The sequence below is a fragment of the Pelmatolapia mariae genome, linkage group LG5 (assembly GCF_036321145.2).
Source record: "Pelmatolapia mariae isolate MD_Pm_ZW linkage group LG5, Pm_UMD_F_2, whole genome shotgun sequence".
In the NCBI taxonomy this organism is placed as follows: Eukaryota; Metazoa; Chordata; class Actinopteri; order Cichliformes; family Cichlidae; genus Pelmatolapia; species Pelmatolapia mariae.
The window spans coordinates 2,761,703-2,778,872 of NC_086231.1; the positions used below are offsets into that span (position 1 = coordinate 2,761,703).

The 17,170-nt window shown below is 39.9% G+C and overlaps 1 protein-coding gene across 10 annotated transcripts in view; it reads left to right on the forward strand.

The window, feature by feature from the left end:
* The window catches only part of LOC134627344 (dedicator of cytokinesis protein 3-like), a 252,523-nt gene that overhangs the window by 202,866 nt on the left and 32,487 nt on the right, over positions 1-17,170 (forward strand). For all 10 annotated transcript variants that reach the window (XM_063473338.1, XM_063473343.1, XM_063473339.1 and 7 more), the window contains 7 exons: positions 2,249-2,373; positions 13,194-13,356; positions 13,872-13,978; positions 14,631-14,802; positions 15,359-15,456; positions 16,005-16,088; positions 16,927-17,027. In XM_063473338.1, coding sequence (XP_063329408.1) covers positions 2,249-2,373; positions 13,194-13,356; positions 13,872-13,978; positions 14,631-14,802; positions 15,359-15,456; positions 16,005-16,088; positions 16,927-17,027 — 850 coding nt within the window. The remainder of the gene's footprint in view (positions 1-2,248; positions 2,374-13,193; positions 13,357-13,871; positions 13,979-14,630; positions 14,803-15,358; positions 15,457-16,004; positions 16,089-16,926; positions 17,028-17,170) is intronic.

Below are 17,170 nucleotides of genomic sequence, written 5' to 3' on the forward strand. Positions count from 1 at the left end.
GTAGATATTTAAGTCCACAGATGTATTTTTCATAAGTGTGGAAATATCTTTCAGCAGTACTTAGCTTAGGTCACTTTGATTATTTAATGTCTTGTTGTACAGCTTCCCAGCTGTTTCTGTCAGTGTGTAAAAGATAATTCAATCTTCTCAACAAGTGCACTGCCTGCTGTCAGAGACATGTTAGGCATGCACGCTCATTTATTTAGTAGTTTAGCTCTTATCTGTACGGGTGAAATCATTGTGAGGCCCCAGAGGAGTGACATCATTTATAAGGACTGAAATCAAGCAAAGTTAGCGCCACAATTAAAGTCCAGCCCCTCTGCAGGAGACTGGAGCTCAAACTTTCTGGTCCTGGGTGAGGAACCAGACAAAGAGTGATTCAAATGATTTGCCATGGGAGACCCTGCCAGGGGCAAATCCCCCCCACCCCCACCCCTGAAAACATAAAAAAAAAACCCTCCACCACGATAAGGTAGTGATCGTGTTGTTGAACAGAACATGGAAATGTCGAGTGTTAATCAGACCTTTGAATCATTGCTGTGGCGCTATGAGCAGATGTACACACAGTACAGCAGCTTCTGAAGGAAGTAAGAACCAGGGGGCAGAAAAAATGGTAAAAAGAAAATAAAAATGGCAAATGTTTGGTAAATCTTAGAGAAAGCAAAAAAAATATGAAAATAAAAATAAAAAATATGTACATGCATGTATAATATATTGTGATGTCTCACTGTGAGGGACTCATAGACACTTCTTTAGACCACGTTGGAGGTTTCCTTGGTGCACTATGGAGTTTAAATATGTGAATTTGTTTCTAACTTCACTTTGAAAAGTAAAATATTATAGTTCCTTAAGTAAAAAACGTATTTTTTCTGAGTTTTCTCTCATAAATTTGCAGCTGACACAAATATTTTACATTTTTATGTTTGAGAAAACTTTTATTTCCATATCTGGATTTTAGGTTTTATGCCTCGTTTTTCCAACTGGCTGCGGCCTGATAAAGAAACCACAAAGATGGACAAGTGTGTGTTTGTGTGTGAATGCTGCATTAATACAGCCTGATGTCACATCCAGGTAGCAGCTGGATTTACATACAAAAAGCATCTCACTGTTTACTTTTTGTATCCACTGCTTGCAGCTTCAGTTAAAGAAACCTTACCTGTGCCACTTTCATGATTACTTTTTAGATTTAGCAGAAATATCAAACACTGATGCTGCTAAAGCTAAAGTGCTATGATCTCCACAGTCTCCTGTTAATTCATTTATGCAGCCTATAAAATATGTGTGTAAAATATGTGACCACAGAAAATATTCAACATCCCACATTTATGTCCTTGACAAGAGAGGCTTTCTTAGAGGCATAATTTCAGCCCCAAATATAATTTCTCCTCTGGTCTGTGGTGCTGTTTGTCCGGTGAGATAGTTATGATGTGAGCTGCCATGTTTTAGAGCTGCAGAAATGTCTGTTGCTCTTCAATAGACAGGGCTGAAAAATGAAGCTGAGGGCCAAAAACTGCAGTTCCTCTAAAAGCAAGTCAGTCCCTCAGACTTCAGGAAATAAACATTCTTACAGCCTGCTACAGAAATTATTCAAGGCTTTTACCCCGTCGTACCAGCTGTCAGGAGTTAATCTTTACATGATTACAAGAAGTGCTTTGAATACATCATCATTATCATAGATTAATCTGTACTGCATCAGGTCCTCTTTTTTTAGCAGCCCTGCAAGCCAATCATTTGCTTTCTTTAACTTTCACCTTTAGAAATAAAGGACACGAGTCGAGCAGCTTCATAATCCAGCTCATGAACCTGCTGTGTTGCTCTCATTGGTGAATACTCTTAATGATGATGAGCTTAACAGGTAAACAAATGAACGCTTACATTAAGCTTCCCTCTACAGCAAACAGGAAGAAAACAGCAGGGCTGCACATCCCACAGTGTCTTTCACACCTCTTTCACACACATGAACCACTGCTCCCCTCAGGCAGTGATGGAGTGAGTGTTTAACTCCCATCTTTATACATTAAAGGTGACACCTCCTCTATGAGGACGAGCAGGGAGTGATAAATGAATCCACACACGTCCACACAGGTCATTAGTCTTATGTGTGTCAGCTTGAAATGTGTGCGACGCTTTGCCTGCTTCGAGATGACGGACATGTTTGCATCTTTGTTTCATCTTTACAAATAAAACAACCATGTGTGCTGGTGTTTGACACATATTAGTCTGCATTAACATGTCTCTGCTGGTCCAGGTGACATCCGTAACGACCTGTACCTGACACTGGAGCGAGGAGATTTTGAGAGGGGAGGGAAAAGCGTTCAGAAGAACATCGAGGTGACCATATATGTGCTGTACGCCGATGGAGAAATCCTCAAGGTAGGAAAACGTTCCTGCTGTACAAAGCCTTCTTTTGTCCATTTAATGGCAAGTAATATAAACAGACGTTCAGCATCTGTATGCATCTTTCTTCTTCTAACAAAGAAAATAAGTCTTTCATCAGTTTGAAGTTGTGCCTAATGTTAAACTTTAGGCTGGTTTCTGATATTTTGATAGTTTAGCTCAAGTTTAGATTAGAATTAGCAAACAATTAAAACACCAAAGTCACATTAAAACACACTAAGTAACAGCTGCAGCAGATGAACCACTTCAATGTTTTTTGGAGATGAAATGACCTGTTTTAACTTCCCATCAAGTAAAGCTGTGAAAATGTTGTAAGTTAGAACAAATCTGTCACTATAAATGAGCAGCATAACTCACTATCAGCTCTTTTATGTGTGTGAAATCCACGTTGTTGACCGTGCACACTTCAGTACGTGGTTTTAGTTTCTGTGCCGGTCTTATGATTTCCTGGGTACCTACTGCCCCCTGTAGGTTCAAACCTTATATAAAGAAACTAAAACACTTTAAAGCAGTAAAACATTTATTAACAATTTCAACTGTGTAAAAAATGTTTTACATGTTTTCTGAAAACTGCAGAAGCTTCTTACTGGGAACCAAAATATATAAAGTCACATTTTTCCATTTTATATTGATCAGTTTGTTGTATTAAAAGTACTCGTGACAACCCATATGCCGTTTCTTTTTTAGGAAAAAACACATATATAAATATCACTATGACAACAGAGTGATATATAACTGTGTTCCCTGCAGTTTCTCATTGGGTCTGGTTCCTCTCAGTCGCTCCCAGCAGTGTTTCAGCTGCATTCAGGATTCAGTACGGAGTGTGGTTTCACATACATGGAAATGTAGGCAGCACTGGTAACAGCAATGCACAGTAACATTAACCAACTGAGAAATTAGTCTTATTGATTTTCTGCTTCTTAACTGACCTTCCTGCAAATTTATAAGCCACCTAAAATTTAGGAAATGTTTTGGAATGATTTTAAAAGTCGAGTGTCTGTCTCCTGAATCCAAACTGGAAGCTGGTTCCACAGAAGAGGGGCCTGAAAACTGAAGGCTCTGCCTCCCATTCTACTTTTAAATACTCCAGGAATGTGAGGAGAACAATTTTAAATTTGATGTTGAATTTAACAGGGAGTCAATGAAGAGAGACTAATATGTCATTAATACAATACTGTGCAAAAGTCTTGAGCCACACCACATTTCTCTAGTTTCCTACTTGCGAGATTTTCTAGAAATGTAGCAGTGTTCAGTTCTCCAGGTTTTCTTTCAAAGATTCTTATTTTTGGACATTGGCTGCTTTTTCAATCATTTTCTGTTCAGAGAATTTTTTTCTTTGTTTATTACGTTAATGTTTATTAAGTTACTAACAGCTTGTTGCAAAAATATCCTCTTCTGTTTATCCAATAGAAGGTCGAGGGTGGGCTGGAACGTATCCCAGCTGCCGTAGGACGAGAGGCGGGGCATACCCCGGATAGGCCGCCAGTCTGTCACATGATTAACACAGCCACAGACAACCATTCACACTAATGGTCAATTTAGACCATTAGTGTGAAAACATGTCACCCTTTAACCTGACCCGCTGACTGTATGACCTTTGAACTGTGGGAGGAGTTTTTATTGACGTTCAGGAATCACTATACAGTATCATGTGCATCCGCTTCAATAATTTGTTACAAATATCCATCTGCATGTCTTTTTCTTTTTTAATTACAAAAACATCCATAGAAAACAAAAGAAATTTAAAAAAAAGAAAGTAAGAAAAAAAACATGAACACTTAGGGAGTGAGATTTAATTACCAGTAATATAAATAATATTTTATCTAAGGTCAACCGTTGTCATTTTCTCCATCCTGTAAATGTCCACTGTGACGTCCATCCACATGTTCATAGTTGGGCTCTCTGATTTAAGACACTTTTTTTTTTGCCTGCCACCAATAAAATATTTAAGAGATATTTACTGTTGGTATGAGTCCAAAAAATAAAGTTTTACTTTCTAAAGGCAAATAACTTCCAAATATCTCTTGTAATGCTACAAGTATTCCCTTCCAATAAGTTTTGATAACATGACAGTCCCAGAAAATATGATAATGATTTGCATTTGTGTTTCCACAATTTCTCCAGCAGACAGGAGGGTTACCTTCATAGTGAGATTTTTGCTAAGGTGTAATAAAATATCAGGCTTTTCCAACTAAATTCCCTCCAGCTCTGTGAGCTGCTACATTTCCATTGGTATGTCCATATTTTTGTCCACTCTTCCTCCGTTATATTGGTTCCTCCCTCCATTTACCATTTTGTTTTATTATATAGTGTTTATTAAACCTTTATACAGGCCCGAGATAATGCCTCTGTCTTTATTTGAGCTGTATGCCCTTTTAAATAAGTCCAACAGTTTGCTTAATTCAGCCTTAAAATGTATCTTTTTGCTGACAGAACGTCTCATCTGTATAAAAATCCTGTTTCTAATGAATATTTTTCTTTAATCTTTTCAAAACTAAGTAGTCTACCTTCCTCTGTTACCATCTTTGATCGAGTATCCAATTTATTTGGAACAAAGTGTGTATCGTATGCACACCACTTAAGAGTTGCTATAGCCTCTCCTAGTTTATACTCTTTTATTACTATTTCCCAAATTTTAAAAGTCAGCTTGATCCATGGATTTTCAATAGTTTCTATATGAACTTGCAGGCTACTGTCTGCTATAACCGCTTGTATGGGGATGGAGGTCAGATCCTCCTCAATGCCTTTCCACTGAGCATCGTATGAAGGATTACACCAACATATCATCCGCCTTCATTGTGCTGCCCAATAATAATCCTAGAGAGAAGGAAGGCCCCACCCCTCCTTTCCTTTAGCCAACTGTAAGGTTTTAAATCTAATTTGGGGCCTTTTACCTTGCCATATGTGTCTGACAACATTTTGTCCCATTTATTAAATTGTTTCTGGCTTATTTCTATTGGCAATGTTTGAAATAAATATAATAATTTGGGTAGTATATTCATTTTATTCAAATCTATTCTCAAATGTAAACTTAGATTAAATTAAATTCCATCTCGCTATATCTTCCTCGATTTTCTTTTGTATTGGTGAATAATTTCTTTCTAATAGTTCTGTGAGATCCTTATGTATTATAACTCCCAAATATTTAAAATACTGGGAGGAAAGGGGAGAAAAGAACCTGCGTAGACCACATGTTGGATTCAAACCCAGGAACCTTCTTGCTGTGAGGCAACAGTGCTAACCACTGATTGGTATTTTTTCTGGTGATTCCCCAAAAAGTAGAAATTATGTTTCAAATAATTCCTGAACTAATTTTACATTTTAAGCAAATATAGAGAGAAATAAATGCTGGCTCATGACTTTTGCACAGACTGAATGTAAGACAGTGGTTCACATCTCCATCAGTCCCTGTTGTCCGGCTCTACGTCTAACTTTATCTCTCCGTTGTATCCTACGTCCTCGGCACGTTCTGCTCCTGACTTTTCTTGAGTTGTCAGCCGTTTTAGTTTCCCTGCAGAAATGAAGGAGAACTGGTTCAACATTAGATGTTCTTCATTGTCACTTAAGAACATATGATCTGACAGAGTAAAAATAAAGCCTTTTTTAAAATATGCAGGCAGGCTGAAAAGCCCGTCTCCTTGAATAAGATGTATAATCTTCATAGCCTGCGACACGTTTCTTACATGTTACGATTAATCTGACTGACCTGATGACTACAGAAGAGTTGTGTCAGAAATAGCTGAGCCAACGAAGAAACAAGTGGAGTGTTGTATCCACTCTCAGTGACAGTAAATGCATCTCTCTGTCGATAAGATTTCAGAGATGTGTGATCAGGAACTGAGGTGAGCTTATTGAAAAGCTCATTAGCAGATGATCAATAGTCTGAACAGCCTGAACCAAAAACAGAGAAAACTGCTGTTCTGGCACAATTAAAAAAAAATCACATTAAATTTGAATCCAGCTGATCGGAGTAATCACATCACTAACCAGCCGACTTCTGAGTGATGTTTGTGTTTGCAGCCGTCTCATGCACAGCACAGCCATTGGTGGCACTTTGGTCCGATGTTTCTCCAAACGGGCTCGAATTTACAGGCTCTGCAGTTTGAGTTTCATGTTGGAATGAGTCTGTAGAAAGAAACAAGTTCATGCTTCAGTCTTTTTCATAAATGTTACCATTTAACTTCCAACTTTTCCACCAAAAACAAGCCAGCCTATCACACCTTTCTTAAAGGTTCCCATTCGAATACGTTTTCACTCCTTGACTTGTAACTGAATGCATCGCTTACCTGAATGACTCTTTTCAGTTGACCTTTGAGTATCACTCAAATATGTTGTGTGCACAGCTGGTGTTGGTGCGTCATGGCTGTTGGGGCCGCTCTGGTCCACGGTTTCTCCACACTCGCTACAGGTACTGGGACTCGGAACTGTGGTGTACGGTCCACAGCGATCTGAGTCTGTAAAAACACACAACTTTATGTTTCTGTCTTTTTACAGACTCATCATATTGTCACATTATTTTTAATTTACAGTATGTAGGTTAAAAGTTAATTGTGTATAACCTTAATAGCATAACCTCCAGTCAGTCTAACTCTATTGTTGTGCCACCTTTCATGATGATAAAACAGGACAGATGGAAACTAATTACAGTCTATGTTGTTTTCCTTTATGAACAAATCATATAATTACTCAAAACTTAAATAACTAGTTCAGATTTTAGTCTTGTTTAGCATTTACCCTTTATCAGTCACAGTGCAGACAGGAAATATGAGGAAGACTGACAAACTTAAATGATGCCTGAGAGCTGAATTTGCTTTTATTCTCTCTCAGTAAATGTGTTTATCGCTTACCTGAATGACTGTTTGCACCTGAAACTGAATGGTTTTGGGTGTCAGTGTGGTTTAGGTTTCCATCTAACAAGCAGAGACAGATTCTGGAAATATCCACTCTGCTGTCTGTGAAAATAAAAAACAAACAACAAATAAACAAAAAAAACTAGAAAATAAGAACATTTATGGTTCTGTACTTTTACAGACTGCGCACACACACACACACACATTACCCTGCATGCAGACAGTAAATATATTTACTGTTAGCGTGGCGTGCTTCTGTCATGGAAATAAATGCACTGGCTCAGGATCACTGCCAGACATCACTGTCTGAACACAGCTCACCGAGCTGTCACCCAATAAGGTTAAAGCTCCATCATGCAAAGAATAAGCCACGTGTAACCATGATCTAAACCACTGCTCTGGAAAACTGTTCTGAGGTCACACAAATCCAAATGTATGTTGGAAAACATGGACACTGCGTCCTCAGGATTAAAGAGGGGAGAGACCATCAGTTCAAAGGTCTGCATCTCTAACAGTGTGGGGGTGCATCTATTCACATACCAGAGTGTTACACGACACACAGAGAAAATGCAAAAACAATAACATGAAATCAGTATTTTTGCATAGTTACTAACATCATTTCTTTTTAAACGTACCTCTCTGACATGTTCTGATGGTGCAGATCATGAGTAACGTTCCCACAGCTCCAATAAGAATTCCAAGCACAACACTCCAGACATGACCACTGATCTCATCTGACACTTTGCATTCCTCAAACATTTTCTCTGAAACACACGAAAAACAGCAAATCTAAAAAGAGTCCATCTGCAGGTTATAAACTTCATACTGTATCCAAAAACACTTTTATTTAAATATAAAAAAAACTAATAATAAACACCAATTTAAACCCAACAAAGAAGAGAAATCTCACGGGGCACATAGATCTCTGCTTTAGTCTGGTGGTGGATGTCCTCCTGCCTGGCTACGCAGACAAACAGGTTAGTTGTTGTCCTGCTAACGGTGGATCTCAGGGAGACGTAGTAGCGTCCTTGCTTTTCAGAGACCTGTGGCTCCTCGGCAGGGAGAACGTTTCCATCGCTGTCCTGCCACTCCAACTTTGGTTTGGGAAAAACACCTGGAACCTCACACCTCAGCATCACCCTGTCCTCTGTGGCGTTAAGTATGGCAGTATATGGTGTCATAGACGCGCCTGTAAATAAGCATCATGTGAAAAGTTTGTAGAAATGTGATAATATGACATTTTGTCTACACCATCACTTAAATAGCTTAAAACAATAAAACCACAGCACGCCAAAAGAATGAACCTAAAATGTGATGAAAATGAAGCTGAAACTTCAGTGGTCAACAGAAACCTAGAAAGTGCTCAGGTTTTGTGCCAGTGTATTAAATGCCCAGCAGCTCCATGCTGACCGCTCATCAAACAGATGCACCACAGATTTCTCTTTTTTCCTCTCTTCAGTCATTAACTTTGCTGATGTATGCTAGTAACCCATTGTTCCTTTAACCATTTTCACACAGCAGAGTAGCTCAGAAGGTAAAAATAGAGTTCTCAAAGACAAGTTAACATATTTGGATGAAATTTGGAAGCCATTTAAAAAATTTATAAAAGAAGTAAACATCGGACAACTCCTGCAGGAGTGTGGATGAGGAGAAAATTGTTTAGTATGTGCTAGCTATTTCTATTGTCCATGTCTTGAATATGTATAAATGCCACATATTGTACAAATGTATATATATTCTATGTGTTTTGTTTTTTTATTTGTTGTAGGTTTGGAAGAGAGCAGGGTGGGAGGTGAGGGCGGGGGAAAGGGTTCCTATTACTGCAGCATATTACTGGGAAAACAAACCTTTGTATGCTGTTGCAAAAAGCAATAAAATATTGTTCAAAAAAAAAATAGAGTTAAGACCTGCTTTCAAGTTAGCTAATTAAGAAGTTTCAGACTGGAAATGGGAAACAAACTCGACACAGACTTTCTCCCTTACTGTCTTCTATTTCCTCCTGTGTGCAGAGCTGCACACACAGCTCTGATGTTCTGTTTGAGTCAGTTAACAAGTATTATAGTGTGTTAGTGTTTGAGCGTGCAGGGACAGAACTAATCATGTGCAACGTTCAAATGCAAAACCAGGAAGCAGAGAAACGTTTTTAACAGCCCACAGAGGGGAAGCAGAGCTGGAGGTCGGTGAAAAAGCAGCCTGCAGATGTGACGTGATTGTGGATGATGTTTGGAAAGTACATCCGATATACAAAATAAGTCTCTGCTTCTTATCATCTCAAAGACATTTAAATTTGCAGTGTGTGCTGATGGATAACTGACTTCATAAAGACGACACAAAAGTGACGCTAAATAAGTGAGAAATGATTGTTTGAAAGCATGGAAGTAAATACCTTTAGTTAGCAGGACTGGGTACAATTATTAAAATGTTCAGTGAAAATACATTTGAAATGTAATTTTTTGTTCAAGTCACCGTATAAATGTCTCCACATAGACGGCTCCTGCAGTAGCGGTGTCAGTCAGCAGTGTGGGAGCGTGGTGTTAGATTTGGTGCCTCCAGTTTAGACAATCAGACATAAAAATGTGATACTGCAGAGATGAAGTCATTCACACACATTGCAGATTTAGATGTCAGTGACATAATCAAAATCAGGACTCACCAAGAATGTTTTCAGCTAATCTGTCCATGTAGGAGGGACCTTAAAGGCAAAGATGCAGATGGATTACAGCATATCATGGTTACTGAAACCTTTCAGACTGAACAGTTTTCATTCATTTAAGACTTGAGAGTAAGTTCTTGCACTCAGTCTGTGGGCTCTCTCCCTTTAGGCTTACTGTACAGTTGTATTGCTCACCTGAATTCACAGCTGGTCATCTGCTCGGTCTTAGCATTTTTATTATGAACTCAGATTTCTGAGAGCATGCAGTCATGTGTGAAAACCAAAAGCAGGGCTTTTATACATGAGCTGACTGCACAGCCATTCTCTATTCTTAGCATCCTTTCACTTTTACAAGAAGACATTAATTTATTATTATTTCAGCATGCAAATAAGCAGGTGTTAGTAGAAGGCCTGTAAACTGCAATTTAAAATTAGTTGCTATGCAGAGAGAAAATTAAGCAAGCTAGGAAATCAGCTAGCAGGTGATTTAGCCCACTCAAAGGTGCCTGCAACCCTGCAGTAAGACGGTCAGGTTAGTGAAGGAAAAAGGCAAATGACACAAATCTAACACTGAACTGTGAACATGTTAACTGTAGGGAATCAGACTTTGGGTAACACCAGTCACGCTGTGACTTCCAGTGTGTACTGAAGAGAAACAGTAAGCAGTGAGCTCAGAGTTAGAGGTCTTTCAGGAAACTGGGCGACTTTATGCACAGCTGCTGGGGAAGCATGAGCAAGAACGGGAAAAGGTGTGACTCAAAGCATGCATATATATATGTATGTATATATATATATATATATATATATATATATATATATATTACCATTTTAAAATTGAATGTATTAATTGTACAATGAGCATTAATCACTGGATGTCTTTAGTTTCAGTTTTGTAAAAAGAAAATCAGCCACAGTCTGAAATTCAAATCAACATAAGTTTGATTAAGATAAAAACACTCACTGACAACGAGCTGCACGCTGAACGTTCTCGGGGGGTTGAGCCGTGGAAAAAGACACGTGTAGTTCCCACTGTCAGACACCCTGGTGTTGTTGATCCTTATAGAGGCGTTACCGTGTTTCAGTTCTTCTTCCAGGTGAGAGACTCGAGCTTTGAATTGCTCATCTTGGCCCTGTCGTCCATTATTGTAATGCACACCAGCATCATACATAAACACCTCCTGACGACCCTTCTTCCAGTCAAACAGGACATTAGTGATGTCCTGTTTGCTGCTGAGAGCACAGGGCAGAACGGCAGCGCTGCCTTCTTCCACGATCACGGTCACTTTAGTGAGTGTGGGCACTGAAAACACACGTCGAGCATTGTGTTTAAAAAAATAAATATATACAAACACACTTGTTTGATTATTGATATTGAAATGGCTTTTTTTAATCGCGGTGGTACTGCTGTTTTAGGTTCTTAGTTGCACTGCTTATAATTAAAAGACTTTAGCTATTAGGAAAGGCAGCCATTCATTTTACCTGAATCCTTCAATCTGTCACTTTGTAATGACGTCCATCCATCAGGTTTCTTACCGCGTTAATTTCGCCTCTGCCCATCAGCCCACCGGGAAAATGCCCGGTGTGCCAAAAAATTATTGTCTGCCAAAAACGGATTGCTCGTATTTAAACTGCTATAAATAACTTGTTGGTCTATAATACGTGAAACATATATCAAATGTATCCCTCATGAATGATATTAAGTCATCCTGAGCCACAAACAACATTCCTGTAAAAAGGTAGAAGCCGCAAACAGTTTTTGGCAGTGACTTTTATATATCCTTTATTTGTGCAGTTAAAAAAATATCGTTAACATTAAAAATGTCTTTTGTAAGACCGAAGTTCGCCGAAATCCATTTACGAACATACGTAAAGCTATTACACATAAAAACACGCGGAAACATTGGAAATCAGTTTGTGGCAGGCGATCACTTTTTGGTGCAACGCCAGTGCAGCCCTGCGACGATCCTCACACCACATACAGGTGCTTGGGATGAATAACAACGGCAGCAACAAGGTTTACTAAACGCGTTAATGTTGGACACATTAACCACATTAATTATGAGCACGGATCAGCGCGGTCACCTGCGTGGTTCTTTAGCGCTGTTGCGTCTCCAGGTAACCACGTTGCGTGCATTTATGTATTTATTTATTTAGGTCAAAAACGTTGCGCACACATTTTATGTTTTAAGAAAAACATTTTTAACGTCGAATTATTCGCCGCGTTATTTCCTGGTTATTCTGCAGCGGCTCCTGAATGCCTCTAACTATTCCCGCACAGTCGCCGTGCACCGAGCCGGTGGTATTTGCGATTTGTTTTTAAATAAATAAAGTTTATTTTAATAAACCTTTAATAAATAAAGTTTTGAGTCACCCCCAGCTGGGTCTGCTGAGGGCTGCTCCGTGCGGGGGGGGGCACGTATATAATGTGCAGTCTGTTTTATCAGACCTCACACAGCCCGTGGATAACAGACATCATCTTCTCAAATATCCAGTAACCCACCTGCTGCACGGCATGACTCGACACTTTGCGACTGTGCAAACAGACTATACAACGTTTTTAGTAATATACATTTTACACAATGTTACCGGTCAGCGATGTAGCGACGATCAGGAGAAGTGCAGCGAGGTGTTTCATTGCTGCCGATGCAGAGAAACTCGTGGAAGACACTCTGTCCCGAGCAGTGCTCGGCTTTGCATCAAACACAACAGACTGCAGATAAACTCGAGCTAAGCTGTCTTCCTGTTTGTGTGCGTCTTTCACAAAAGTGGTATTTGAAAAATGAGTCAAAACGCTTCATTGGGTGGAGAGATTAAATTGTGCCATCCTCTATTACTTAGTACGAGGACTTTTGTACTTGTCAGTAGTACTTAATTATTAATTTATTTTGTAGATATACGTGGAAAAAAAACCGTAAGACATTATAAAATGATAAAGCAGACAATATAAATGTACAATATATAAATCAAATCTGAACAAACACAGTGACAATAAACATTTTAAGTTAGTTGCTGTCCACAACTGGCCTTATTAAATTTTCAGAGTACAGTTAGAGGTGAGAGAAGACACGGCTCTTTTCAACATGTATGAAAGAAATGCTGAATGACTCACAGCAAACCCAAACAGTGTATGTGCTTAGTAAAGGCTTCTGTGTGAGTTTTATCCACACATACTTTCTGTATTTGAGTGGATTAAGGTATTTGATGCTTTTTTTTTCTCGCTGTGTAACTCCTCTTCTTCTCTTGGTACATATTTCTGATCTCGTTGTTTGTCTGTTTCTGCACATGCTCCGTAGGACTGCATCAGTCTGGGTTCAGGTGAGCCCAACGTGCCAGAGCACCGCTCCTTTGTGCTCTACCATAACAACAGCCCGCGATGGAGCGAGGTGATCAAACTGCCGATTCCCATTGACCGTTTCAGAGGGTCCCACCTACGCTTCGAGTTCAGACACTGCTCCAGTGAGTGCTTTACTTGTGTTAATACTGGTGCTGTCATGGCTAATGGGATGATCCGTGTGCAGAAAATAAATGAGGATCCAAGCACAGGCACTCGTGGAGGTGCGAAGGAGGCTTATTGTAAAAATAAAACCCAGAACCGTGACAGCTGCAGTGTAATAAGATGACAGATGTTTGCACATCTGCATTTCTTGGCATGCAGATGCAGCAGCTGGCTGCTCACTCTAATCCTTCCAGACTGATTAAGTGCTGCTTCAAGCAGGTGGTGACATTTTTGGAGTAATATCTAGAAAATATATCTAAATATAACATTAAAAGCATAACCAAGTTACTCTTTGACCTACTTATATGCAGGCTATATCACTTTGTCTACAATAGTGAAGTAATTTTAATAATAATTTTCTAGTTTTCTGAATACATCTCTAATAATCTGAGAGACATTTAACCTCACTGTTTTTGACCGTACGCTCGGTGCGTTTCTCCTCTCACGTGTTCCTTCTTCGTCATTTTCTCTGCAGCAAAGGACAAAGGAGAGAAAAAGCTGTTTGGTTTTGCCTTTACTCCTCTAATGAGAGAGGATGGAACCACTCTCTCTGATGAGAGCCACGAGCTGTATGTCTACAAGGTCAGCTACACTAGAGCGTTTCTGTTTCCTGGCTGCTACTCATCAGCCTTCATCACACGTTAGTCATTTATTCTGCAAAGGAGTCTTTCTGTTGGCTGATGATTACAGCAGAAATGACAATATTTAGTTAGTATATATGTGAATTCTATTGTACTTCAGTAATCTCACAGTATAACTATAAAGTTCACTTTAAATGTTGTGTAAACTTTGTACATGATATCCACAACACCTTTACTGTTGCTCACCAAAACTGTACAGCAGGAGTGTCCAGCTCCAGGCCTCGAAGGCCGGTGTCCTGCAGGTTTTAGATCTCACCCTGGGTCAATACACCTGAGTCAGATGATTAGTTCATTACAAGGCCTCTGGAGAACTTTAAGACATGTTGAAGAGGTCATTTAACCATTTAAATCAGCTGTGTTGGATGAAGGACACATCTAAAACCTGCAGGACACCGGCCCTCGAGGCCTGGAGTTGGACACTCCTGCTGTACAGTGTTCACATCACAGACTAAAGTCTTGCCTCACGCACACAAGCTTCATGTTTACAGCTTTTGACTCAGTTTTGCAGCTACACTTTTACAATGAGGTGCACAGATCTATTTTAAGCGCTTCCCTTCCTTATTTTCCTCCTCCTTGGTGTCTCGTGTCCTCAGTGTGATGAAAACACGACCTTCAGTAACCACGCCCTCTACCTGGGGCTGCCCTGCTGTAAGGAGGACTTCAACAGCTGTCCCAACATCCCCTCCAGCCTCATTTTCCAGCGCAGCATGAAAGAGACCTTCTGGATTTCCACACAGCTCTCCTCCACCAAGCTCACCCAGAACGGTACGCAGCTGATCTGCAGCCAGTGTTTGAGCTACTCGTGGACAATGTGCTTAAATATGCACAGTTACACAAGAGAATTTCAGACTGTTACACAAAAAGCAGTGCAAAACAATAATAAAATACAGTGAACGTTTGCTACTTAATCATGTCACACGATGTGAGTATAGGTTCAAAAATAATGGCCGCTCCTCCTGAGCCTGGCTCCTCTGAAAAGGGTGTTTTTCCTTTCCACTGTCACCAAGTGCTTGCATATGCGGGCTCGTATGATTGTTGGGGTTTCTTTCTGATATTGTAGAGTCGTAACCTGACATAAAGCAGCTTGAGGTGACAGCATTAAAATGAGGAAAAGACTGTGTCACCATCTGTTATGGTTCTGGCATACAGACGCCTGCTTTCAGCCATCGTGTTAGGCTGCGCTAACAGCGGCTTCCTCATTTATGACAGTTTTTACTCCTGTGTACATATTAAACAGCTGTCTTGCTGCTCATAGGTTGAAGTCTGAATCTGAGCCTTTTTCCATTTTCTTCCTGGTGTTTGACTTCCTGTTGTCTTCCAGTGGACCTCTTGGCCCTGCTGAAGTGGAAGGCCCATCCCGACCGGGTCATGGACATCCTTGGACGGCTTCGGCATGTCAGCGGAGAAGAGATCGTCAAGGTGAGGTTTTAAGTCGAACAGGTGGGGAGATTGTTCTGTTTAATATGTGTAAACACCTGTACCTAAAATCCTGAGACTACAGTCAGGGTGAAACGGCAGGATCATCATAATATCCTGTAGCTGTGCCAGATTTGCTGTGTAAGGCATTTCCCATGTTGCTGGGCAGGACGTGTTTGTTGGTTATCTCTGAGGTGGTTTGAGGTTGTTTTCTTAAGCATGTGTTAAAAGAGCTCTACAGTTGCTGTAATACTCCTGTGGTCCCATTAACATTAGCTTGTAGACAACCAGCAACTGGGAGGATACCATGAAAATGTTTGATTCTTTAAAAATTGTCATGTGGTGTTTTCTTAAATAACTAATAACAGAAATTGTCTTTCTGCCATTATGTAAGCCATTTTCCTCAGCAGGACCTTCAGCAGCTGTTTACTAAACTGAAGAGATGTCATTGTGTGTGTGTGTGTGTGTGTGTGTGTGTGTGTGTGTGTGTGTGTGTGTGTGTGTGTGTGTGTGTGTGTGTGTGTGTGTGTGTGTGTGTGTGTGTGTCTCAGTTTCTTCAGGACATTCTGGACACCTTGTTCTCCATCTTGGATGACAACACAGACAAATATGGGCCGTTGGTTTTTCAGTCACTGGTGAGTGTGGCGTGGGCAGTGCACGAAGAAGAAAATAAAGTAAACAAAAGTAACAAATAATGAGTTCAATTAAATTTAATAATGAGGATTCAGAGACTTGCAGAAGAAACAATCTAACACAGATGTGGCGAACTGTCAGTTTCAGTCCCACTTATGTCATCCTCTGTTGAGTTACTGGAAACAGGAGCTCTGACACACCAGAAACTCTGAAAGCTGAAAGATTTTTTTATTCTGTCATTTTTCTACTCTAATTTCAGTATGACTGTGGAACAGGAATAAGAGTTACAGTTAAATCTGGAAAATGTGGGGGGTGATGAAAGAAGGTTACGCTGTAACAGGAAAATAAAATACTGTGGGGTCATGATCACAAAGAAAGCACTAAAATATAAATAATAACCTGGTGCCAGCACATCTGTAAATACAAGCTGAGCAACAACATATGAAAAGCTCTGTCCAATCAGAAACTTCCAGCAGGACAATGATCCCAAGCACAGCAGCAGACTGTGTCAGTGACGATGAGAGAGATGAAGGTATTGCTGCGGTTCTACATCGTGGGATGGACTTTCACACACTGCCTCTGCACTGTGGCTCAGTTTGTGTTTAATAAGTAATGACATGGTATAAAACGCTATGTGTTCAGGTTCCTCTGAGGTTCTATTTACCTACTCTTAACATCTGCTGAGGACTAGTAGTACAATTTTTTCTTTAAATCTCTTGATAGTTAAACCCTTAGCTTTGAAAGAGGGCGTACTTTTTTCACTGCGACTGTAAATCATGATTCATTTTCTGTGCATTTAAGCATCACACTCACTGATCACAGTCTCTGTCTGTCTCACAGGTGTTCATTATAAACCTGCTCAGGGACAGTAAATATTACCACTTCAGGCCGGTGATGGACACTTACATCCAGAAGCACTTTGCTGGAGCGTTAGCTTACAAGTGAGTGTTGTTCTCTAACTGACAGCCTGACTGATTCAAGTGTGATTGTATATTTGTGTACACGTCGTTTGCCTTTATTGCAGTTTTACTTCTCCTGGATTTATTTCACCGCGGTGGCTCAAGGGCATCAGAGATAAATACAG